Genomic DNA, 27,965 nt, shown 5'->3' with positions numbered 1-27,965 from the left:
TAATTGTTCAACAATTATATATTATCTACACTAATTCTGCCTTTTTTTTAGTTTTCCTAACTCACCTTCTTCGAAAGGATAGTCCTTCCGTCTGGCATTGGTCCACTTGCCCGCCTCCGACTTGAACTCCATTTCGGTCATGTACTCGATGCGGAATCCATTGACCCCCATGGGACTATCTGGGGGACCTCGAGGAGCACTCAGGACCACGTCGAAGGTGTTCGAATTGAAGCCGCGCAGCTCAAAGTTGGTCGGAGCTGGTGGCTTGTCACCCTGCTCCAGTCGCGTGATCCTCTCGATGACGCCCAGGTCGTTCTTGGCACGACACCTGTAATTATCGAAGGCGCTGGTGTTCAGCACGTGGATGGTGAGGCGGGACCAGTAACTATCCGTCTCGATGGTATAGGTCCTGTTGTTGCTGTACAGCTTGTTGTGTTTGCGGTACCAGGTGAAATTGGCAGGTGGTTCCGCCAAGGCCTCGCACATAAGGGTAGCAGTGCCATTGATATAGGCGTACTTTAGGCTCACAAAGGGCGTCTTGGACCAAGTGGGCTTGTCTGTTTAGGAAATAAATCTTCAATTAAGCATCAACTAAGTAATATTCCCATTAAGGAAAAAGGTCAATAAATTATAAAAACTACTTTCTTTGTTAAATCAAGAAACCAATGGGGTAGTTTGTGCAAATCAACTTGAAAATGCCTAAAATGCCAAAAACGCAATCCTCAACTGGCAAATGACAGCTCGAAGCGCGGCGCTCAAAGGTATGCCATGGAAATGGAAAAACCATGTCCGCTAACCATAAATCAGTCCCAACCAAGTTAAGCCATTAGCTGCATGTGTGCCACGCCCACTGGCCGAACATCAGGAACACCGGCCTACCTCGGTATCCATCAAAAGAGGTCCTTGTAATTCCAACGTTTTTCGTGCTCAAAAACTATTTACCGCTCAGTGCGTTGCATACTAAGCGCAAACTCAAAATTTCAAGCCCCCTTTCATGGGAAAAAACAAAACGGTGCTCAAGTAATTTCGACAGGTCAACCCGAATTGCACATTGGAACTAGGTTAGATCAAAAATGTTCAAGATAAAGCATTGTAAGAAGCAACTTTAAGGCCATATAAACCAAAGAAATATATATTTTGAGCGTAAAATGACAGTTCTTTAATAAAATCAATAAAACTGTAAGGGTAACTATTGTGAACTTACAAAATTAGATTGAAAGTGAAAAAAAAAATAACACGTTTTATGAAAGGTCACCTGAACTAAATATTTTAAAATTATTTTTAAGATTAACCTAAAGATATACAATCTTATGCAATTTATCAATGATTTTTAACTTTGTAACAAATATATTTATATTTTTTTTGTTATTTTAAATGACCAAAAATTTAAAATACCTGTCCCAATGTGCCTTTGTTTTTTTTTGTATTTTTTTGGGAATCATAAATCACACTCACGTTCGATTTTCATCAAAACTGTGCGCTCCTGCATATCGGAAGCAATCGAGTTGACTTGGTATGCCCGGCACGCGTACTCGCCGGTGTCATTCTGTGTTACCTTGTTGATGAGCAAACCATCGGCCAGGATGCGGAACTTGGAGTCGTCGGCCGCTGCACATGGAATGGAGTGGAAAAGGGCAGATACATACATAGTTGGGTTTTTGGGCTCGAAATACCCCTGGAGGGTAGGGGTTTTGGGAATGCAAAATGCTCATTATCTTCGGGGGCTCTTACCGCCAGCATTGATGGGCTGTCCATTGAAGTGCCAGGTGACATTCGGCTGAGGTTCGCCTTTCACCTCGCACAGAATGGTGGCCTTTTCGCCCTCCTTAACCGTCATCACGGTGGCGTTTTCCGTGAATGTAATTTTCTCTGGGCGTGTGCGGGAAAACAATGCAATATTAATGACTGACCCCATGGCCTACGGCGATTCCAGCACTTACGGTACACAATCAAATCGAAGGATTTACTATGCAGACTTCCATCAGCAGCTTCGCAGGACCAATTGCCCTTGTCGGCCAGTGCGATGTGGGCGAAAACGATTTTCAATTGTTCTGCGCAAGGAAAATAAACAATCGAACGCGACGGAGAGTGAAAAAGAAATGGAAAATGGGAAATTGAGTAAGGAATACATAGAAAAAGGTTAAAAGGGGTTCGCAAAACAAAGCGTTGATACCCCATAAGTACGGTTCAAGGTTTTTTAGTATTCGTTTCTAGGAAGGCTGGTCTAAATGAATTCTATTATTCAAAATTTGGGTATATCTTAAATGATTATTTATAAGGTCTCCTGAAAATTGTATTATATTAAACACCTTTAATGACTATTGAAATGGGGCTCTCTAGTGAAGAAAATAATAATTGAGCTCTATTATTATGAAGCAAATTTCGAAATTCTTTGAATTTAAACAATTTTAAATTATATTTAAAAGTCTGTCCAATTTATTCTTTCAATTTCGCCTCTACTGGGTATTTAGCTGCAAAGAATGTGGCTGGGGAAATGCAATTAATTGCGTTTGTTGTGCCAGTGGCCTTGTATTCACTCGACCCCTGACCCCTGACCTCCTGCCCCAACTATCCATTCTCCTGCAGTGTTTCTTTCTGTTTTATCTAGCTCATACCAACCCAAACCCTCTGTATCCCCCACATCCATTCGATTCTTACCTGCCGATGTTTGCTCAATGTGAATGCGTCCTTTGTGCTCGCGTATAATTTCGCCTTTTGGCGATTTCCAATGCAGCACCACTTTTGGATCGGGACTACGGCACTGGACGATGAGGGATTCGTTTGTATACCGGACCACGCTGTGCTCCGCCGGACTGAGGGACAGACTCTCATGGTGATTCGCCCAGGCGACAGCTGCAATGGAAAAACAGAGGGTAGGGGATATATGTACCACACGATATAATGACTGGTTAATTGCCCTCCCCGTTTGAAATGTCAACTGAAAAGTTAAGAACAAGTTGCTGCGAGTGTCACTGCAATCGCATTTGCATAACAAGGCAAGCTGCTCAGTGCATTTTATTTACTTAACAACTTTAATAATATGACTTAAGGAACTTATAGAAGTAGGGGCATGTTTCACAAACCTCTGCTGAATTTTTACTTATTTTAGATGACTTATTCCTTAAAGCTGGAAATTTTTTTTCCCCTTTGATTCTTTTAACAATATCAAAAACTCTCAATTATTCCTGTGTTAAACTCTCAAAACAATAAATCGACCACATAGGTAAGCCTTTTAACGTTTAGTTGCCCATGTCATGTCCATACTCAACCACTAATTGAAAAACATTATTGAACATTTAACCACAATCTTCGAAAGACGTGCATAAGAAACATAGAACTGTTTTTGAGATTTTATTTTTATTTATTTGGCATAAATCAGTTGGCACGCAATTTATGTGGGCAATTTATATTTGGAAAACCGGCTGCTAACATACAGCAAACTGCACTCAACGGAGCGAAATCGTTGCCGCAACTCAGACTTTCACTTCTTGTTTTGCGCCTCGTCTTGGCAAAATGTTCATTGAAATTTATCACAAGAAATTGCAATTTCATTTCGCCAATTCGTGTCAATCTGCAGAGGGAAAAGCGAGCCGGCAGGCAAACTTGAGGCAGGATGAGGCTGGCAGGTCCAAAAACTTGAGCCAGAACCGGATGCGGATGCGGATGGGGATGCGGATGCCTCTGCAGCCCTTTGGGTATTCGGGCAATGTATAGATGCAAAAATTTCTTGCATACTTTTTAATAAAGTTTGTTTCCCAAGCCCAAAGTGGCAAAGATGGAATAAAAACAAAAACTACGAAACATGATGGGGTGTGGGCCACATGATTGCATCGTTCATTTCGTTGGCAAAAACTTTTGCGTTGCCTTTTTCTGCTTGTGCAAATTTTATTGGCAGCAGTACGGACATATTGAAATTATACAACTACATAATGAAATACCCGCATATATATTGTGAGCAGGGGGTGGGGAGTGGTACACCAAAAGGAGCCATGTACAAGGATCCAGGAGCAAGCCAAGCACCATCTCGGTGGAACATTATTAACAATGCATCTAGGGCAAAGATGTTCGCAATTAGGTTTCGGTAGTGAAAACTTTGCTAGAATTAATTAGCACAGCTCAACTTTGAATTGAAATGATTTAAAATGTGGGCAAATAAATTTCAGCTTGGCTCTTTGAATTGGTTTCTTTTAATTGAAATCAGTTCTGGTGCTTGATTTAAAGTTTTTGCTTTATATTACTTGAAATATATTCCTATCTCAGATTGTGAAAATTCATAGATATTTTTTGAAGTCCTTATTAAGTCATTTTCCCTTAAAGCCACCTCTTTATGCACTTCTACTCTTGCTTTCTTTGGGAAACTTTCTGATATCTTAACGAATCAATGCCGACATCAGCCAGAGTTGCCAAACAATGGGAATATTACTTTTTATCGCGCTCTTGGCACAACTTACACCCCCCACCTTTTCCGTTCTTATATGTGCTCTATATAGTTATGGGAGCGTACAAATATTTGCATTGTTTGCCCTCACCTGCAGACGCCAACGTCACTGTCTCTGTTGCGTCTGTCTGTTACAAAAAGCGAGGATGACTATGTGACTTGTTACACAGCGAGAAAAAAATGCTATAAGAAAAAATACGTCCTATGTGATATGAAACTTTAAACAAAAATCCTTTGAGACTTTAGATATTTAAATAAAAAAACATTTTATAAGGGAAGCCATAATAATAATGATGCTTTTCCAAAATGGTATTTAAATACCTTCATAGATATCTTTATATCATAAACTAATATATCAACTGTTAAAGGACTTAAAGTTCGGTTTAAAATAATCCTTATAAGGAAACTTAAGTTAGTAATGATATGCTTTTAGAAACTTTTAAAAAAATTAACTTAAGATAGTATAATAAAAAAATAAAAATAATATATTATGTTAACTCATACTTTTATGATACTTTGTATTTCAATATGATAAGATATGCTTTAGGAACTTAAGAAAAATGAACCCTTTAGTTCTTAAATAAAATAATAAAAAGCAAATTGTATTGAAATGATTTTGAACGAATTCCAAAACGGAAACATATTTTTTTCCATGTAGATCCTGGTGCTCCTGTTGCTGCTCCCTGTCAGCGTTGCTGATATCTTGGCCAGAAGGACGTGGGATTTCATAAAATTTCATGTGCCAACCAAAGTCGCAGCACATGCGAGCTTAATGACAGCGTCACGGAAAAATAAAATAAATATGTGCCAGAGCAAAAGTAAATGTAAAGCAGTGCCAAGTGTGAGAAAAACAAACGGTTAGTGGTAAATCGGAAATGGCATTCCCACAAGAGCGAAATGAAATTATCTGGTTGGCTGTTGGCATTGTTCGGCGGCCTTTATAAATGCATTATGCCGTGCACTCGTGTGCACTGTGAGTTGTGGAAAAAAGGGTGGAAAAAAGGGAAAAAGGGAATAAAAAGCTGAGGAAAAACTGCAGCTGGCGGTGGGCGGTTGCGTGTTTGGGCGCCATATACCGGGTGGAGTTGAGATGTTGAGCGGTAACACGTGCGAACTGCCAAAAAATGCAACCAAGCATGCAGCGCGTGGGCGACGTCCTGTAAACTGACGTACAATGCCAACTGGTCCTGTCAGGAGTGCGAATGAGGTCCTGTGTGCGCTCTGGGATATGGCAAAGTGTTAACCTGGAAATTCCGTTAAATGAAATGCATTATTCAGCTGCATTTCTGCCGCCACCATATCCACATTTGTCGGTTACAAAGTCCCGCAGATTTTCCCTTTTATTCGTGTTCTTTGTTTCATAATTACAATTATTTAATTATCAAATTTAAAAAACCGAAAGGAACTCCAACTATTTCCCTTAAGCCTTGGCCAAAATAAACTTCCAAGTTAAAGAGTGAACAAGAGATAAAAAATTTATGTGACTCTATATTTTTTATGTTTATGACAAAAGCACTTAAAATGCATTTATTAGGGAAATAGTTATTTTTAATAGGTCGTAAACGTATATTCAAATATTAAAGAAAACCCCATTTACTTCATCTGACATTTATTGCTGCTTGAGGCTTCTATTCCACGTGAAGTTGCAGGCATTTGTTTTTAATTTATTCATCCGGAATTTTAATGAAATTTTCCTTCCGTTTTTTAAGACGGGTCTGCAATTCAATTTCCATTAGCTCGACGAAAAACTTTTTAATTATTTTCCAATGCTTAATGGGAGGACTGGGTCCTCGGCTTCTGAATTTTATTTGCCTCGAAATGCTGCAAGTTTTCCTCTTTGTGCGACATTTTTGTTTTGCATTAACTCTGGCAAAAAGTTTGTTATTATTTTTTTGAATTTTTTTTTGTGTTTGTAAGCCCAGTACGCACGCATGCTCTCAACTTCAATGAAAAAGTTTTAATTTTGCAGTTGCAATAGGGGAAAAGGGGAACAGCCAGTGGAAAGTCCCAGGCTCCACCATTCAATGTGTTTAAATGTCAGCATAAACGCATATGAAGCGCACTTAACCTGAATTATGCGCGGATTTTCCCCATCACAGGCCTAAAGGAAAATCCCGGAAAAATAAAAGTAGCATTTGTACGAGCTTAACCCATTTCTGTCAGGGTTTTTTTTTGCTTATACGGTACGTGGCCAGAAAAGTTTGGCGATGGTTAACTTTTTACCAAAAGCCAGGCACAGACTATGGAAGTAACTACTCCAATTCTCATCAGGGCAATAACCTGACCTAACCATTATTACCGTTTTGGAATATGCTGGCCAGGAATTTAATTCCAATGGCACACAAAGCACGTAATGCCAAAACATACATAAATCATCAGCGCGTCTCCGCACAAGAATATATTTCCGCTATAAAATGGACGTTTCCGCATTTTGGCCAACTGAAGGAGCCACGTCTTGGTTTTGCTCTTGGGAAACTTGGCCATGGCCAGCAGGAAAACAGGAAGTCAGGTTGGCTTTTTCGGTTCTGCTTTCCCAGCTGCAGATGCATTTGCAGTTGCTGTTTTTCCGGTAGAAATGCAGGTGGGTAGGAAAACTTAGTGGTGCTTCACCTTGAGATGCCTTTTTAATAGTTTTCCAGCTGACACACGGCTCTCCATGCTCTTTTCTTTCAGTTTGGCAATTAATTCTTTTTTCCTGCTGCCCCCCTTCAAAACCAGTTCATAAATTTTCCATTATGTGAGTGCGCGCCGGAAAATACATCTATGCGTTTTTAAACGCCTGACAGCTTATAATTCTCGCAGGCTCTTTGAGGAAGCTGGCGCATATAAATTTGCAACTGTCGGCCGATAAGAACCCAGTGTCCAAGGATGCGGGTGTGGCACTCCGGTCCTTTCGTCCACTATTTCAATCCTGAAAAGGACACTCCTGCCCATGATTCGCCCTTCAACTCATTCATCAGCATGGTGCGCCTTTGACTTTTGAAACAAAAGTTTTGACAAACTTTACTTTCCACTTGGGAGGAGGAACACGAAGCCAGTTTAAACTGACGCTGTCGTAAAGCTCCATAAAAGTTAGTGCTACTTAAATATTTTAAACATTTTATAGATAAATCTGCGAACAGTGGCTCACTGTCAGTTGCGATTGGGATTTGTGTCAACGGAATATAAAATGTGCTCTAAGAATTGAACAGGATTGAAATGGACTTTGTATTGCTGCCAAAATGTTCAGGTAAATAATAAAATTGTATAATTATTTCTTTTGTCATCCAGAAGATATGATTTTCTTAAAGAACAAAACAAGAACTCATAACAACTTGATAATTTATGTCATTATTCATGGCCCGTATCTAAACAGTCATCAGCAAAACATTTTCTTTTCTTTGTCATTTCACTCCAATGTCTCGCTTTCATTTTTCCTTTGGCACCCCCAATGACAAACTTGAATACATTATTTTTATGCTGTTTCGCAGAGGGCTTAGACCATTTGTTAGGCAAATTTCGCGTAAAGTTGCAACACGACAGGCGTCGCATTAATCATGGGCCATCAAATTGCATTAATCGTGGCATCAAGTGTAGCTGCTAATTATCCTGGCCAAGGATAGCGTCATCCAAGTCAGGGCAACACCATGGTGAACCACTCTTATTGGATTGCTATGCTCTGGCGCACCTTATGAAGTTGTAATTGAAACTGTTTTGGGCGCACATTGCGTATACGCAGCGTGCGACGTGCCACAGGAGTCGTCTGGTGGCTGTAAAAATAAAAATCAAATTCCCTTCCACCCCCACCAACTCTGCAGTTGGCTGGCATGCAATTTTTAGTTAAAACTTTGTCTCATGTCGCTGCTAAAAATTAAAATCCAACTGCTGGGCGACAACAACTTGCGTAACGATGGCTCCAGCCATGGTTGTTGCCTTTCAGTCCTTTGCTAACAACTTTGCCGCTTGCACTTTGTCGTAAAAATAAAGTTTTACACACGCGTACGCAAGTTGCTTTTTCTATTGTATTACTTACTTGATGCCATTGTGCCACGTTTCCCCTTTGCCTTCCCTTCCCCTTACCTTCTCCATCCCTTCCACATCCCTTCCCCATACCTTCCCCATCCCTTCCGAATCCCTTCCCATTCCACCACACACATGCCGCATTACAGCGCCTTTAGTGTCTTCATTTTTAGTGGCCCATGTGAAAAACTTGTCAGTTTCCCGATCCACTCGAATTGTTTTTGCTATGCCAACAAATTGCGGGACATTTGTGCGGACAACAAGGGATTTAACCCGAAGGTATGCCAACATAATAAGCAAAGGAACCGGAATACCAATGCGCTGCAATTTTTACGACCGTCCCTGTTCGAAGGCTCAACTGTGGATAAAAAGTGCAGTGATGTCAGCAGTCAGCCGATTACAACTTTTAGATGTAAATAATAACAGAAGAATAGTAACTTGAAAGAAACCATAAGAGGATCTTATATATAATATTTATAAAAAATTGTTTAACATTAATATCTGAAAATCCTCAATGCCTTCTTTCAACATATATCCTAAGAAATATATATATCGCGGTATTATCTTTATTTACAAATAAATTTTATCTTAAATTCTTTAATTTCATAACTCTTTAAAAATAATATATACTGCGATAGATCTCCAGCAGTTTAATTATTTATCAGAACGCTACTTTATAAATGTAATTGCATATGGGTATGTATTTAATATCATAAAATTATCAGATCTAATATAAAACAAGGAAGAACGCTATAGTCGAGCACCTCGACTATCAGATACCCGTTACTCAGCTATATGGAGATATGCAAGCAGCAAAGCGAGATTAAAATGCGCCACCTACCGGCGGTATACAGATTTAAGCGTTATGGGCGTTAGAGTGGGCGTGGCAAATTAAATATATCAAATCGATAGGTATCGACGAGACCAATACATTTCAGTTAAAATTTTTTATCTAGCATGAAAATGGTGGGCGTCACAGGTTTTCGCGGTTTGTGGGCGTTAAAGTGGGCGTGGCAAACTTTTTTTTGGGTCAATCGATAGGTATTGATGAGAACAATACATTTCAGTTAAAATTTTTATTCTAGCATCAAAACTGTAGGAGCCACAGTTTTGGGCGGTTTGTGGGCGTTAGAGTGGGCGTGGCACTGTGCCGAAACAAACTTGCGCTGCGTAAGAAGCTCAGGAATCTGCACGCCAAATCTCAATAGCCTAGCTCCCATAGTTTCCGAGATCTCAGCGTTCATCCGGACGGACAGACAGACGGACAGACGGACATGGCTAGATCGACTCGGCTAGTGATCCTGATCAAGAATATATATACTTTGTGGGGTCGGAAACGCTTCCTTCTGCCTGTTACATACTTTCCGACGAATCTAGTATACCCTTTTACTCTACGAGTAACGGGTATAATTAAAATGTTGTTTTTGAGGATAATAAATAGATATGTACGTTGGACCTTCTTTTCAATTTGGACAGCTAATTTCGGTAATTTCCCGGCAATTACCGCGAGTTAGTCCAACAACAAGGTTGCTAATTTAATTTGAATTTGAGCAAACACTCGGACACGCCCATTTCCCTTTTGGGCAGACCGAAACTTCCTGTTTACCCCGTCCATACGTCCTTTCGTCCATTTAATTTATACACCTCGAAGTTAAAGGCAAGTTTCGCGAATCATGGGCGATTAACCCGCTTAGGAAACTGAGCCGCGGCACTTAGCTGCATATTTCATTAGCATGCAAGAGGCGCTCTTAATCCGGAGTAACAACAATACTGTTGCTATAAATTCTGGTGCGTGCATGCGGCACGCAAATTGTTCTACGAGTTTCGAGTTCTCAGTTCTCAGTTTCCCGGAACCCAAGTTACTTGCGGGTGCAGATAGCTCAGGTAAAAGGCAAAACTCTCCAGCTGACTGGCCCCGCTGCAATTTAGCAATTTATAACCATGGATTCCCTGCAACTCCAGTTGCCGGCTACAATTAATGCTCTTTTAATTAAACTTAAGTGCGCGTTCGCAATTGCAAAATTTCACCCAAGTATTTTAACTTGTAAGAAGCGGTTTTCGCAGGGATGAGATCCACAGTGCTGGCATTTAAATAGTTTAGTCAACTTGAGCCCCATTTCGGAATTGTGAACTTAAATCGCCTGATAGAGGCTTGAAGTGGCTTTTATTTTAATGAAATTTTAAGCGAAGGAGAGGGTTTTAATTAAATCGAGTTTACTTTCGCTGATGGTACAGTGATTTCAAATCAATAAAAATATATTTACAAAATACTAGATTAAAATACAAATTTATTTGGCTAGTAATCAATGAACTAGATTTTATGGTATTTTTACAAATTTAAAAAAGTTTTACTTAGTGTTTTTGAAAATTCCCTATCAAGGCAAGTCTTCCCCTTGTTCATTAGAGTGTTTCCCACCTTTCACCGTCAACTTTGTTTCACTGTCAGCATGCGGCTCCATTAATTTATGCTGTAAACTATTAGAATCTCAACCAAAACAGGATGTTGCTGCCTCGACTCACTCTATATACAAACATATATGCACCATATATAGTCGCAGTGCTGTCTAAGCTTTTAACGGCGTGTGCTTTGTGTGTTATGAGCAGCTAAAGCCAACATAAAGAGTATAACAAATTGAATTTTTCATCGCAACACTAAGCCAGCTTCCACACACGCACATACGCATACAAGCCATGGCTAACCACACACTTAACAAGTTTTTGTGCAGCGGCGGCAACTAAAACTAAAACCGGAAAATAGTAAGGGGGTAAGTTGAAAGTGAAAAACGGTAGCATATTGAAAAATGCGACAATATTTTCCACCGGCAATGAGGTGAGCTCAGCAGGGGTTTCAGTTAGGCGGTTAAGCCCGGCTCTTCAGGTGAGATGAGCAGACAGAAATATTATTACCGCAGGTGCGAAAAGATTGCGTTCGCTGTGATCCTTTAATTTGCAACCCAGAAAGCAGCGTGAAATTTGCCTGATATCCACCTGTATATAAGAGGTTCTTAGTAAACGGCTAAAGGATAAAGAAAGAGAACACCTTTGATGGTTTTTGGGGGTTCATTTACCTGGGAAAGGCTTTCCTGGCACTTAGGCTGCAGCTAATTACGCCGCCATAATGAGTGCATTTATTACCAGGTGAGTGGCGTTGCGAAAGAGCCATTAAAAATGATTTACCCAAGGGGAAATCCTCTCAACAAAAACAAGTTTCGAGATATATTTTTATAAATTTAATCTTCATGGAAATTCAGTGATTAAATTGCACTTTAATTTCACGTTTTCATGTGGGTATAATGATGGACAAGAGTCATTATTATCGATTAAGCAGACTTATTTGTAATGGGAACTTATTGGCTTTGTTGGGTGGTTTAAAAGGGGTGAAAAGTTAACTGGTTTTCTGTTGTGATTAAAGGGTTAACCAAAGGTATTTGTATTTAAACCACTTGCAATCTGATTGAGGCTCGTTTAAATAACAAGCAATAATATTTATTGAAGAAAATGAAAGTATATTGTAGTAAGTTATAATTGTAATACTATTTTTTAAAGAAACATGTGCTTATATGATAAGTAATGATGTTAATCAGAAAAATCGAAGGTATTTTATAGTAAGATATAATTGTTACTATATACATTAAAGAAATATAAGGCTAGTTACATAGTTTAAATTGAACTTTGTAATAAACTCTTTGAAGTAACTTTTTTCTGATTTTATTAGGTTTTTTTCCGCATCTAAAATTTGCCGTCCAATCAAGTTGAATATTTGTTCCATTAGTTCACCTCGCAAATGGCACTGCATTGCTCAGCAGTTATTTATCAAGTATCCAACGACGATTGCCATCCAACTTTTACTTGATTCACTTGCCATTAGTACTTCTGCATTGAATTTGCCCTTCGTGTAATGCAAAGTAAATGCACTGAACTCACTTTCCACTGATTTACAGCGTGAATGGCATGACTTTGCGAATAAACTGCTACCAATTCGTCTTGATCATGGTCTCTGATTTGAAAATGCAAATGCACAGCACTCTCTCAATCATTTCCCCCAAAGAAGGCAAAGGATGCAGTTGCATTAAAAGGCAGGCGCTTGTCGCTCATTTCAAATCGAGCAAACAAATGCACACAAATTCACATCTCATCACCGAGCGGCACGACCTTTTTCGTGTTTTTCCCTTTTCCCTGTTTTCCATTTTTTGCCATTTTTCTTTTTTTTTTGGGGAAAGGGAGTGACTTATGCAACCCGCAACTGCATCCGGATTGGAATCGGGGGCCATATGTCCTGTTGTGTGCAGTGGGCGAGGGACTTAAGTAATTCATTACTTTAGTCATGCATTGTCATGCATGTTTGCCACGCTTTCCTTTGCTTTCCCTTACTTTCCCTCCATGGCGTTGAATTTTTATAGAATATATCCTGGCAGGTCGCTCCACTTGGGTGCTGCACGTCAAGCTCCATGCTGGCTGCTGTTGCAATTTGTATGCAAAAATTGTTTTACAAATTGAGCAAGAAAGATGGCGTAAGCAGAAGGTAAGATACACACGTATTCACGTATCGCCTGACAAAGGAAAATGTCATACAAACACAGACATATGGAGAGGAAAATGCAAACTAGACAACCAGAGACAGTTGCTTTTCACTTTTCTATAAATTTTTGAATTGCTGCCTTAAGCGCCCACGGTGAAATCTATTAAATAAGCAAACTGCAAAATGCAAAATACCGCGACGAGTCGAGTCGGTAGACTGCTGTCACAATATTTACATAATTAATTGGGTTTATTTTTAATTTATGCCAAACAAAAGCCAACTGATTACAGCGCGCACACTGTCATAATTACCCGCGTATTTATGAGAAGATTAATTACAATTTAACAGTGGCCTCGGGCCCTCAAAAGCGAAACTTTGATGCATTGTTTTCGGTTACGCAATCAAGGCCGCATAATCTGGGCAGTGTCCTTCGTCCTTTGACCCTGGGCTATTTTTACTTGGTTGTGCCTCCTTGGAAAAAAGGTAAGCCAACTTTGTAAGCCTCTGATGATCCACTTGAAAGTGTAGCAGGTGTTGGCATTTAAGAAAAATACAAGTGAACACACAAAACCAAACAAGAAAGGGAAAAAAGTTTGACGAAGGTAAGCGCTGGAAAGTATGCTGCGTTTTATTCTTATTTTTAAATCGCTTGCAACTGAGAGCCGACATTAAGTATACGCCGTGTGGCAGGCCCTTGGAATTTGATATAAGCTGGTATTTAAAGTGGCATTTCTTCTTTAATCGGGTTTAATATAAGTATGGGGCTAAAACAACTTAAACTGTTAAAATTATATTTAAAATTACATTTTACTTGCTTGCCAATTCGCTTTTTTTGCCTATTCAAGTGGTTATAAGTGACTTAATAAATAGTTTCCTTTCAATTTCCTATCAAAGTTTATTTCTAAATTGCACAAAGCTGTGAATTGCGGTCAGAATTGTGCGGCTAGCTGTCCATCCAATAATTAAAATATATAAATATATATTTTGAATGGATATGGAACTCTTGGTCGCCCATTTGGGTATTCAAATATTGACAGAAGTTTTGTCTTCGGGTAGTCGAAAGCTAGTTTTATCAGCAGTGTCGCAGCAATTTGTGTGAGCCACTTTTCGAATTCCGATTGTTCAATGTTGGAGTCGTCCTAGACCCGCATGTTCTCCATTTGTTTGTTGGCCAAAGTCCACTCGTCGACTGAAGCGGCGGGAATCTGGTCTATTGAGCGAACTTTTCCCAAAAGTGGAATTGCATTTGCTTTGCTTGAAAAACTATTATAACTTTGGCCAGTGCCTGCGCCATGCAAGAGTTTCAGTTCATCCAACTATGAAAGTACTTTATGTGAGCTAACAAAAATATTTCTTTTATTGAGTTTCACCAGAGCCAGTGCCTCAGCCTGTGCCTCTGAGTTTTAGTACTCGTTTTTAGGCTGAGTGGATCGAGTGCCTACCCAAAAACTTTTGTTCTCAAAGCGCTGTTGCAGAAGGCCAAGTCCCCAGTTGCCACCAAGTGCCATTGTTGGCCAAGTCGAAGACAAGTTGATACCGGATACGAGCTCCATGGCTGCGATATTTGATATACGCAATCGAGACCAACAAGGAAATCGTTTTATTTACTTAAATTAAGTCCTGTCTTATGGGATTATAGTATAAGCTGCATGGCATCGCTTTTAAAACTTTTTTTTTGTCTTTTAAAATGAAAATTTTCTACTACATAATTTCTAACTTTTTCAGGCCCATTCAAATGCAATTATGTCAATTGGTCAGTGTTCAGTTTGCATGCTGGAAACTATGAAATGTGATTTATTAACTACACAAATTAACCGCAAGTGTTTGGCCGTAAATTGTGAAATACACATTTTTGCATGCAAATTGCCAGATGATGCGACATAAGTTGTGCAACATTTGCATTTAAAATGTCATTGCGAAATTATAACTTTAAAAGTCCTCGACGCCCACATTAGCCGGCCAAATAAACCTGTTTTTGGCCGCACAAAAAGCCATCAAAGTTTTTAGTAGTTTTCGTCGTTTGCAACACACGCAGCAAAACACACAAACAAACCGCAGACTGTGGCATATGGTCGATGTTTTGGTTTTCTGGTGGGTGTTTTTGTTGCCACCGTACACTTTTTGTTTCCCTGTGATGTGATGTAATATTCGCCGGTTATTGTTTGTTACGCTAGTTTTGCGGTCGCTCTTTGTTGTGCCCCAGACAATGCGAAAAAAACAAAAAGCATTGCGAAAAATGTTGCTTACGCAACAGCAGCAGCAACAGCACATGCCTCGGATTTCCCGGTCCCCCAATTGTTGCAACGCCTGTAGTTAGGCAACAAAAAAAGAAATACGAAATACGAAAAACACAAAACACAAAACCCATTCGCATGCAACGTCAGCAACAGCCAAGTTTTAATTACGTAAAATATTTTTGCGTAGCCCTGCTGCACTCCCTCTAATCAACTTAAAAGCCGTGCCTTCGCAGAAGATGCAATTGCAGCAGCAGGCGAAAATTGCAATTCGGCAACACGGTCCGAAAATGTTGCAGCGGCAAATGCGCCATGTAAGTCTGCTGTTGCAACTCCGCGGGTCTTGAAAGGATCCCATAAGCCCTTCCCCAGCAGAAAGAGCTTAGAAAAGTCAGACATCAGTGGATTCTCAGCTTCCCCCGAATGGAAAAGCTCCTGCAACTGGGTCTGGTAATTACAGCGTACTATGTTCTCCCATTCAAAGTAGTCCGTTTTGCTCTCCTCTTATAGGGCATATTTCCATTGTTCTGTGGTTTTTCGTAAATATCTGTAGGGGAAGTTCAAAGAGCTGAAAGGTTGCATTTGAATAGAGTGGATAATAATAATACTGTTAAATAATAATACTGTTAAAATTCCCATGCCTAAATATTTCATATATTCAGTAAACATATAAGCTCTGTATTTAGATAACATTTATGGTGATGGGTCCTGAAAATTTTTAAGAATTTCAAAGTAGTGAAAGTCTATTTTCTACTTTTAATTGGGAATTTTACTCTCTACTTGAATATTTTTAAATTACTTATTGTGAACATAAAATGTATTTACCATTTTTGGTGTTCGGTCTTTAAAATTAAAAAGAATTTCAAAGTAGCGAAAGAATATTAATAGTATTAATACATGTTTTGTATATTTAGTAAATAATATTTTTAAGAACTTTGTCTGATAAAGGAGTCGCATTACATTTTCGGTATTTGGACCTCACAATTTAAAAGTTTTAAGCGAAGTGATACTACCCAAATATTCTAAAAGATTTAAATACTTTTTTTTTTATTTTAAATTTGAGTTGAAACATGAATGTTGTTAGGGTTAGCATTTACCACAACTTAAATTAATTAATGTATGTTAGTTTTTGGTATATCAATACAATTTATATTCTTTAATCATACATTTTACATACATAATTATACCCGTTACTCGTAGAGTAAAAGGGTATACTAGATTCGTCGGAAAGTATGTAACAGGCAGAAGGAAGCGTTTCCGACCCCACAAAGTATATATATTCTTGATCAGGATCACTAGCCGAGTCGATCTAGCCATGTCCGTCTGTCCGTCTGTCCGTCTGTCCGTCTGTCCGTCTGTCTGTCCGTCCGGATGAACGCTGAGATCTCGGAAACTATGGGAGCTAGGCTATTAAGATTTGGCGTGCAGATTCCTGAGCTTCTTACGCAGCGCAAGTTTGTTTCAGTACAGTGCCACGCCCACTCTAACGCCCACAAACCGCCCAAAACTGTGGCTCCTACAGTTTTGATGCTAGAATAAAAATTTTAACTGAAATGTATTGTTCTTATCAATACCTATCGATTGACCCAAAAAAAAGTTTGCCACGCCCACTTTAACGCCCACAAACCGCGAAAACCTGTGACGCCCACACTTTTCATGCTAGATAAAAAATTTTAACTGAAATGTATTGGTCTCGTTGATACCTATCGATTGATCCAAAAAAAAATTTGCCACGCCCACTCTAACGCCCATAACGCTTAAATCTGTACACCGCCGGTAGGTGGCGCATTTTAATATCGCTTTTCTGCTTGCATATCTCCATATAGATGAGTAACGGGTATCTGATAGCCGAGGTACTCGACTATAGCGTTCTTCCTTGTTTTCTTCTTCATATTACAAGTACTTGAAGTTGCTGAAATGTTTCCTGTTTTTAATGATCTCTGGCATTTCCTTAAAAAGATAATACAAATAGCTTTCAAATATATTTAACTTTTGCCCTTTATTTAAAGTATTTTCTAGTTCTTAAATAATTTCTGGAATTTCATTAAAAATATAAAAAACATAATTTAAAGAGCAGAAAATTAGAATATCATTTTAAACGCTATACCCCCTCGCCCAGCACATTAAGTAGTGTGTGGTACTCGCAAATTGTTTCTCTTCTGGGTTTGTTGTTATGTAATTACTTGCTGAGTGGCGTACGCAAAATGTTTGAGCTGGCAGTTGCCAAAGCGACAGAGACTGAAACAGGAGCACAACAAGTGCAACTCCGAAAGCAGGACAGGACTCACAAACACACTCACGAATAGTGAGTGCTAAGTGCTTTTTGGCATGCAACTACATACTGCACATACTGCACACTACATACTACATACTGCATACAACATACTACATGCAGTATGTACTGCACACTGCATTTATGAATGCTTGTATAGGTAGGTGCGAACATTTATTAACATGCATGTGGCGGTGGCAACAGTAAAAGCAATTTAGTTTACTGCAAATGTTGGCCGGCGGCCCTTTGTTCTGCTGCCCTCAGCATTTTGGCTGATTCATGGCTAAACGTTTTGCAGCAAACAGTGCGTATGATTGATATCGTAGGTGGCTGGCTGTCTGGCTGGTGTGCGAAAATTGAATTCACAACTTGCGGGCGGGCAAACTTGGTCCATTAGAAGCCAAGCCGCTTTGGCTTAGGCTTAGATACAACCAATAGATAGGAGTGCAGGCATAAATCACAAGTCACCTGGCTGATATTCTGGCCAACAATTGTTAATCAACTCGCAACATGACAGGCACAAATTATGCGAGGGACTCGAGGCCAAAGTCGCCAGGCCAAAATCCTGTCCACAAAGGAGTCAGAATTATGGGTAGTGATATTTGGGTTTCTGGAGCCTGGAAAGTGTTTGCTAATGTCTACGTGGATGGAATTTATTATGCCAGCCGGACCATCGATCTAAGTAACCTTTTGTCCGATCAGCTTGGCCAGGCGAAAATGCTCTCAATCGATTTCAATTGACATAAATTGCAACATTCTGTCAATGCGCGCACACAAAAGTCAATGCAATTATGTGCAAATTGCATTTTATTTGATTCGATTCGTGGCATTGATTGGATTATGCAAATGTTTGATGTAAATTGCATAAGCGCAAGGCTAATTGAATGCCGCTGGAAGGAGAAAAGTTGGGGGAAAAACTTTCTGGAGCCAGGTGCTGGGCAATTTTTTTTTAGCCCTAAAATTATTTAGTTCAATAATTTCATTGAACTTTTTTGGGGATTTCCGAAGAGAAACTTTTTGCCTAAGCTTGGCAAATTTAATTCTCACACTCTGGAAAATGTTGCCAAAGTAAACTTCAAGGCATCGACACTTTACAAATTTTCTCTCATGTTCGTACTGAGTTTGGTTTACTTAGAGTAGTTTTAATTAACAGATGCTTTGCTTTTGAATAGCTATGCAAATGCGAAAAGCTCTCAAATGGCACCAATTACAGTGTCAACATGTGGAATTCTGTTTCACACATACAATTCGAACAAACAAGCAAGGGAGGAAAAGTGATACAAGCTATAATTATTGTATTCATGACTTTGCACTCAAGAGTCAATTAAATTAAAAATGTTTGAGATGTCAAAGTAATTTTTATGGCTTTACTGAGTTTGTAGAAGAGTGATAAAAACCACTTTTTAAGACACCTCCTTTGAATAGAGGGTTCAGAAAATATAAGCTACTGACGATAAAGTGAAACCCAGTCAGCTTTTATTCATCTTAATATTCAGGAATGACCCTGTTTTTGCATTTTCATTTTCAATTAGCGATCGTTTTTGATGGGCGCATTATGCTCTTGCCTAGTTATGCATATCGGCCAAATAGAATTTGCCCTGAAATTACAATTTCCATTGGGGCTGCATTCATAATCAATTGGCGGCTGTTTTTGGGCATCGAAATCGAAGGACGATGATGTCGCTTTTGGTCGTCGAATCAAATTGCTAAACAGAAATAATCATTGCGCTGACATTTTAAATAAATCATGGAACATGAGGCCCTTGTGATGTCCTTTCTGTGACATTTGTTTGGGTAAACAACGTATGTGGTGCACCGCATTCGCTAATTGAAGTGTCAGGCGGGCCGTCATGGCGTATGCGTAATGTTTAGTGCCATATGAATAATGTCGCTAGGCGAAAGGCCATTGGCTTTTGACAGGACATTAAATGTTTGCAACATGTTTGACATAGACAACTTAAATTTTGAGGCATAGTAAGGAGGTTTTGAAAGGCCTTCGCTTAGTCACAGTTTTTGGGCTGAAAAACTTTGTCCTTCTGTTAACCCAAAATTGAGCATACATGTACATGAGAAACAGAAAATGGCTCCTCTGATGCCTGCAATTGTCACGACAACTTGCTGCTTCTAATTGCAGTTTGCTGGCAGTTACCATTCTCCCATTCGCATAGCGTCAACTTGACACAATTCGAAAACTCGATGCCGTTTTGCCATTGTGCCAGTTCGGGCTAATTCCTTTCACAGCCCAAGTTAGTGAGTGACATCATAAAGATAGAGAGAGAGAAAAGTGCAGTCTATCCATACCCAGGAGTGGAAAAAAATGCTGAACTCTACATTTGAAAAGGTGATAGAAAAAAGTATCATCACAGATATTCCTCTGAAAGTCCTACACTCAAAAAAAGATTTTATAGGTAAGTTTTACCAATACGGATAGTTACCTAACTATAAAAAAGGTTGTTGTTCCTTTGTAGTATTAAAACTACCATAAAATAGTAATTTAACTTTATTATGTTGTTGTGAAACTAACTATTTAATTGGTGAAATTGACAATTCGAAGGGTTGTTCCCACTTAACTATTGTATTGGTCAATTTGACCTAATATTATTTTTTGTACGTAGCTGTGAAATGCCTCTGGAAATTTTTATTGATTTCAGTTACACGAAGTAACAGCAATAAATTCACGACGACACTTGTTTACTTTTTCCTGTAGCTCATATTAATTTACATATGTAGGTAAATCAATTTAAAGATATTTTCTTCCCCTTTCTTGGTTATGGCCATATAATTGATGACCCTTTTTGCCAGAAGCTCTAAACTTTGGACTATTCTTTGCGGTTGCTTACTAATTGGTCACTTGCCATGCCCTGATTTATGTGCTTCCTTCTGCTCGGCAATTTGTCCAGTTTATTTGAAGCACGTTGTGGCCCTTTGGCAAATACTCAGAAATAGCTGAAAGGACAAAGAAAACACCATTTTGTTTTGTGTGTGCAAAAATTATTTCAGAAAACTTTTCATACACTTGGCCAAGTGTCGGGTGTTGAGGGCTGTCAAGAGCAGGCTAGAAACGACACCGACATCGATATAGGACTCAGGACGCAGGACGCAGGACTCAGGACTCGGGACGCTCCTCGCAGGACCTCAACCAGCAGACCAATGCGTAACACTTGGGCCAAACAAACTTGTTTACACATTTTTGGTTGCTCAATTTCTAATGTCAACAAGCGAGTGGTTGGTCCTTGTTGTCCTTGGTTGTTTCTTTTTGGGTGGGCGGGTGTCCTTGTGGCCTTCCTGTTGCCACTGCACTCGGCAGCAATTGGTCTGCTGTTAAAGCCCCCCCCCCCCCCGAATGCGCTAAAAGTAATTCACGACCCGTGCTCAGCTCGACAAAATAAAAGTCGAGAAAAAAGGACATTTCCTTTACCGTGTGCCAGATGCAGGGGGCGCGATTCAGGACCCTCCCTTTTCTGCCTGGCTATATGCAAATGAGTCCTCGGCACGACTTGTCGCGACTTTATGGCCCGATGCAGATGCAGTTTTTTACGATCTCGCCTGCGAGTACGGGTGCAGTGCTAAATTACAGTCGCGCATTAAGGCTAATCCATTGCAATGATGACGTTTAGTGGCCCCGGCGACAGTTGTGCGAACTTTTATGCGCCATAAAAATGCCACGGAACAGTGGACTAATTTCAGTGCTTTATAAGAAGAATTGGGTAAGGAAATTATGTTTTTTCTAAAATGTATAATTCCATAAAAATCAATCACGATCAAGTAATCCTTTATTTTACTTTAAACTATAAAATCCACTGATTAGTTATTTATCTAACGTTTTTATAAAACAGGGGATGCATAGAAAAAAGATTTTAAAAAAACTTTCAACTCAATTCAAACAAGGGCTAATTAAATTAAACAAATTACATAAAATGTAGTATTATATATTAACTGCCAAGTTTAAAGATTAAACGTAAACACAATAAATATGATCAATAGCGATTCAGTATATTAATATAATGTTAGGTTTCTAACTTTTTATACAACATATTTATGTGTCAAAGGCAACTCCAAGTTAATAATATTTAATATGAAATTGATATTTGTAGTAACTTGTGGTTTTCGAATGAATAATTGATATTAAAACCATTATGTTTCTTTTTCTGTGTATAAACTATTTTTAAACATCTGTTTTAACGAGAAAAATCCAAAATTGTTTTTATAAAACCATAATTGTATTAAGCTTAAAATCAATTTTGATTTTATGAACAAAAACAATTAGGTATTCTTGCACATAGTATCTTCAAAAGTTGGTTTCTCATTCTACTTATAAATTTTAAATGACCACAATGTTCAAGATGCAATAAATTTCAATTGTGATGCCAAAAATATTCTGTCCTCCCCACTGTTCTTGCCACTTTTTGCTGGTTAGATGCCTGGCGGTCTTGTGCTAATTTCGATTTAATTTTATTTGAGTTTAAATTTTTTATGTGCCCGGCTTGGCTTGGTGTCGTGCCGGAGCTCACTCGACATCCTGGCAATGTCCTCCCAGTCCACATATGCCATGCATTTAAATGAACATTTTCCTGTGTGCGTGCGTTTTTGCTATTTCATTCAATTACCGACTCAAGCCCGAACCGGTATGTCTATGAAAATGTCCATGGGTGTGTGCTCGGGCTGAGGAGGCTTTTATGGCTGACTGGAGCCTGTCACATTTGCTTATGCCTTGGCTTAGGTCAAATTATGTTTGACTATAAACGGCATGCGAAATTTTCGGACAAAGCCCCGGGCCCATCAATTTTAATCAAAGGCCAGAGAACGTGCTCGGCATCGAAGAAGAGGATGTTGTGGAAAAGTGTTGGTAGGCCAGGATATCAAGAGGCCCATACCCAGTGAGGTCTCATCATATCGTCGCATCATGGTGAAAAAGTTTTCAGCCCTTGGACGACACAACACTTTTGAGAAGTCCAGGCGTTGCAGTAAATCAAAGCTAAGCCCTCAGCGTTGATGACCATCAAATGTCAGTGGGAAAAAAAGGGGAGTTCATAGGAAATTCCAGGGTGGGGTCTACGGATGCATCCGATGGCGAACTTTGAACTTGCACTGGGAACAGCGGCAGCTAAACCCTTAACCCCTTAATGCCGTTATCAGCTTTCGCATTTCACTTGGCTCGCCTCGAACTTTGTTGGGCTATTTAGCCCTGCTTTCTTGCCTTTTGGCTTGCCCTCGCTCCGGCAATTGCACAATTTTTTCTCCACCGTTTCCTATGTTCCATAGCCGCTGGGGGTTGACTTAGACCTGGTCACTTGACCCGCTCAAATCCTTATCCTACGAATGGGCCCAACGAGATTTAGGAAACTAGCCCTAGGGGCAAGTCAGTGTGGCGGCACTGGAAGATTAGGATGGTTCTTAAAACACCTAAAGAAAAACTTTATTTTCTTCAATAAATTTAAAATTGTAGCTGTTCCGTAGTTAGGAAAGTGCTAATAAAAAAAATAATTTAAGAATAATAATAGAATTCGCTTTTAAAACCATATTACAACATTTTTATAACTTGAAATCTGAAGTTATTATTATGATTGATTGATTATGACTTGATTGCTTGATTTACTGGATTACTAGATTTAATTTAAAATGTCGTGGAAAGCTAGAGACAAAAGAATCTACAGCCCAACAATATATTATAAAATTATATATATTAAATCTAAAAACATTTATACAAATCTATTCAGTTAGTTAAAACTTAAGCAAGTGTCATGTGGTCATAAACAAAAGTAAGAAAAATAAATGTACCTATGTGCCATTAAATGTAATAACACCTACTATTTCTTTATCATCTTGAACTTGAGAAGCCCCATGAACATAATCACCTTTTCAGCTATGTACTAACTCGTTATGAAAAGATTTTACTGCTTTCTGCTGTTCATTGCCAACTTTGTGCTGCCTAATTCCCTTGGAAAGGCGAATATCTCTGCTGACTTCTGCGAATTTGTCATCATGCATCAGTCGTCCTGTCAGAATCTCCTTCCACCGAGTAACCAGCAACCAACAACGAACAACCAACAACTAACAACCAACATCAGAGGCTAAGCCCTTTGTGCTTTGTGGACTTGCTGCTCGCTCTATTACCTTACTACGACTTCCTGGCCCCGAGATCCACAGCCTGGAACAATGTGTCCCGCCTAATCCTTTTTATGCCCTACTATTATTACCAGCTGCAACATAGTTATGGTTCTGCTTGACGAACCAGTTCCGACCCTTGGTAAGCTGCTTACCGTTCTCCCCGACCCCATACCATCCCATTTTCCCATCCCAACTCTAGACCCAACAACTTTGTCTCAATTTCAGCAATTGACATTCCTGTTGCTGGCAGCAACTTTAATATTTATTAGCTGTTGGCCGACTTCAAAGTCAAATGCCTAACATTGACATTTCAATCGGTCGATATTATATTTAATTCATCCCGTGGAGCAGGCTTATACATATATGTTTTCTTACTAAGTAAAAGCCGCTGTAAATATGGAAATAAATAATAATTATGTGATGGTCATTGGAACAGTGCCAAATACAGAAAAGGTTGGCTAGGTTTAGGAAAAACAGGAATTTTTGGCCTTAAGTAACGGCATGTTTAGAACTCATATATATATACGATCTCAAACGACTTAGATGTCAATACCAAACATTAAATATTCACTTACATTTTAGGAAACAATGATTAGGAAACCAAGTAGTTCTAGTTTTTGAAAATTAAATATTAGCTTAAATATAGTTCCTTTAAGGCTTTCCTTAACATTCGATTAAAGTTTATTATTGTTCCTCGTAAAGCTTTTAATAAATGAAAGTTCGAAGCTTCCCTTAAAAACTCAATGTGCCGCAGCCATTTAAGGCAACCAAACTGTTTGTTTATATATAACGGGCAACCGCAAAAACCATCGAATTTGGCAAAATGTCAGAATGCGGTTTTTGCCACCAAAAGTTTACGTATTTGTGCAGCCAAGGCAAAAGTTCAAAGGGCTGCGGTGAATGGATAAGTTGGTACTACTAGTACCCCTACGAACCGAACCCAACGAAACCCCCAAAAAAAAAGGAAAACATTGACAAGGACGTAAAGGAAAGGATCCTGGATGGCTGTGGCTGAAAAGTTGCCCCAGCAAACATGTGCCGCAATGAGTTATATGTAGTTTTCTTAGTATCCACCGAAAATCAATAATACCAACTGCAACAGCTTTCGAGACTGTGCCCGTAATTCTCGAAAAGTCCAAAACCAATTGCATTTCCGGTCCCTCTGTGTGTGTTTGTGTGTGAGTGGTGTGCGTGTGTGTGGGTGCTAATCGTTGCATATCAGTTACGCGTTGCACGTTCAGTTGCTGCCCCTTGCCGCCATCATTTTTCTGCGCAGGTTGCATCTGCTTATTGCCACATAAATCAACCAATATGCCAGACAGAGCTGCAAGCCAAAAAATGCTCCCAGGCGAGTGTGTACGTGTGTGTGAGTGTGTCACGCCTCCAGGACGGAGCATCCTCATCCACATCCGCATCCGCATCGCCATCCGCATCCATATCCGCATGGCTGGCTGGCAGACAGGCACGTGTTCCATCTTAAACGCAATATGAGTGGCATCCTCTTTGTCCTTGGCAGCTGCCTAGCAGTCTCCATGACTTATGAAAATGACTTCTACCATAAATTCAGCAAAATTGCGTCTATGACTTAATAATTTCCTCGTGGAAAACATTTTAAAGTTCAATTTGCCAATGTCATCCATTATATGGGTGAGAAGGCAACATTTCTTTATTGGATTTTTGGGGCAGCCACGTGTGCTGTTATATGGCCAAGTATTTTTTTAAGTGTCTAAAGTACCTATTTATCTTTTTGAATTGTAAATTATCCACTTGATTACAGAGTAAATACTTTGTAATTCAACAAGCCATGTAAATAAAATTGTTTAACCTCTTGAAAGGATTTTTAAATCATTAGGATTTGGATGACATTCATTTTATAAGTTCATTCAAGTTACTTATAATGCCTACATATAAATAAAAGGATAGTTCCTTATTCTAAAATATTTCGAAATATCTAACAAAATAAGTAATTATAATATTAATCTTTAAAATACATTAAATTGTTTAGAAAATGTAATGTAAATTACTTTCGTAACTCTAATACACGACATGTTTTCATTTAATTTTTTTTCCATACCTAACTTAATTTTATTAACTTTATTCATGTCATTATTAAATAGTATTAGTGATAAGCATAACATGTTATCCTTGTTAATATTTGAGTTCCAAATCATGTGATTTTAATTTCGTTAAAAAGCAAAGATAAATCCAACAGATGCCATTCTAACTCCTAACTCCGCTGTTTAGTGACTTTTCTGGCAGACAAACTAAGCAGTGTGACAAATAAACGAAACGCATAAATAAAGTACTACCCTCACCACACTCACACACCCAAAAGATACCAATACCAAGCACAAAATGTAGCACTCGTGACAGTATGTTCGCATATAGATCAACTCGGCGTCGTCGACACGGAAGTTGCCGTTGTATTTCCGGTTGTCTCGCTGACATTGCCGCCATTGCAGCGTCGTCGCCTGTTTGTCGCCTGTCACACACACACACATATACAGCCTGAAACACACACACACACACACTGATATTTCAAAACACACAAACAGTGCAAATGAGATGCCAAAATAGTTGCGTTTATGGTTAACATTTGGAGGTAAATGAGTTTTGCTTATCCACTTGATGTTTCAGTTTCAGTTGCTATTTTCGTTTTAGTTGCTTTTGCAGCTCGTTTTGCATTTTTGGTTTTAGCCCCGGCTTAATTGTGTGCTTTTGTGTGACATTCAGGATCCAGGATCCAGCAGCCAGCAACCAGGACATCCGCATGTATCCAAGTGCCATTCGCTGGTGATTAAATTTTCAGTTTTACGGCAACATTTTTGGTTCTCCAGGGGGGAAGGGGGATAGAGGAGGTGTTCGCTCACTCACTAATTGAAATTGCTTTTTCAAAGGCACTTTCGGTTGGATACAAAGATGTCATCATATTCTCCCTCGCCCTGGGCGTCAAATTAACTCATTATAATTTTTTGGGTCGAGGGGCATCCAGCCTGCAATCCAGCCTGGGAAAATCCAGTTTGCCGCGCTCAGCAAATTGAAAATTTGTTTGGGAAAACTCAATTGCTGCATAAATAGTTTAGCCCTCGATGCAGCTGTGGCCCATAAAGTATACGACCCGTAGTCGGTCGCAGCTTATTAATTACCGCAACGATGTGGATGGGCCGCCCCCGGCAGCCAATGGAGCAGCAATCCGGGGCATCCGTCAATGTTCCAGAGGATAGTCGATGGTAGACAGCAGATAGTATCTCCCATCTCCACATCCTGGTGTGCATTAGATTTTAATTGCACGTAATTTAACATGACTTGCTGGCGATGCCATCGACAAGCGATGTGCTGTGCCAGCGGATTTGTTACAAAGGAAATGCGAAATGTGTGATTGACGTCGAGCACTTGGCTCGATGCAATGTGCCACGAAATGAAAGGATACTCCAACGACCGACCAACATCTACCATCCGCCACCGCATCCGCAACAAATGAATCGCTCGATGGCAATAAAAGCCATCAATAACCGGGCTCCAGATGTCAATTGATGGGAAGAACTACAACCGACAGCCCAAGGATGCACTTGTCTCGGCTGGTAATTGTACGGACTGAAAGCAGTTGGCCCATTGAAATTATCACAGAAACGAGTATAAGTAAAACACATCATGGCCTTAATAAAATATAATCAAGCAAATGGCTTACGTAAGCCATCCAAGTGTTTCTTACTACAAAAGCAAATGGCAAGACAATGCCTTCAGGGCAGATTTACAAATAATCTACCAAATGTATATAGAATGAAAGTGAACAAAAGGTAGTTTTCTTAGATGAAAAAGTTATGCCATTTCCTGCCTAATTGCTAAGGCAACAAGTAAATACTTTTTACTGCACAAAAAACATCTAAGGAAAATATAAACAATCTAAAGAAATCAATTTTCTTTTACTTATTTGAACTAAAATGTGTTAAAAAGAATGTTGTTTTAGTCTTAACTCAAAAATCTCTTCTGTAAATGTGTTTAAAAATAAATGCATTGAATAAATAAACAATTCCACAGTTAGTAAATTCTTTTTTATCCTTTTTAGTAACCATTTTCACTCTGCAAAAACACATTTCCTGAGCCCGCCATAAACTCAACTCTTCAAGGGGCTCTTAAATTTTAAATTCCATATTTCCTGTACCAGTTTTAAGCTCTAGCTAACTGTAAAAAAATGTGGGCCATAAAAAGTTTGCAGGCCAACATAAAGCCATGAATGGCCAGAGCAATTTGACAGCTGTTGATGGATTTGGGGGACTGCAAACAGAACTATAACCATGGCTATAACTATCCATGTCACTGGTGCTTTCGCCGGCTGCAACTTTAATGCCTGAAAAGGAGATGGGAGGGGGTTGGTTGGATTGGGAAATCAATAAG

General features: G+C 39.2%; 1 protein-coding gene across 1 annotated transcript in view; it reads right to left on the bottom strand.

Moving 5' to 3' along the window:
* The window catches only part of fipi (factor of interpulse interval), a 73,668-nt gene that overhangs the window by 1,923 nt on the left and 43,780 nt on the right, over positions 1-27,965 (bottom strand). Inside the window, exons 2-6 of the mRNA XM_017089821.3 lie at positions 2,659-2,853; positions 1,941-2,051; positions 1,732-1,869; positions 1,456-1,608; positions 66-557 (exon numbers count right to left, since the gene is read on the bottom strand). Coding sequence (XP_016945310.3) covers positions 66-557; positions 1,456-1,608; positions 1,732-1,869; positions 1,941-2,051; positions 2,659-2,853 — 1,089 coding nt within the window. The remainder of the gene's footprint in view (positions 1-65; positions 558-1,455; positions 1,609-1,731; positions 1,870-1,940; positions 2,052-2,658; positions 2,854-27,965) is intronic.

Source organism: Drosophila suzukii, chromosome 2L (genome assembly GCF_043229965.1).
Source record: "Drosophila suzukii chromosome 2L, CBGP_Dsuzu_IsoJpt1.0, whole genome shotgun sequence".
NCBI lineage: Eukaryota > Metazoa > Arthropoda > Insecta > Diptera > Drosophilidae > Drosophila > Drosophila suzukii.
This window is presented reverse-complemented; position numbering and strand designations above follow the sequence as displayed.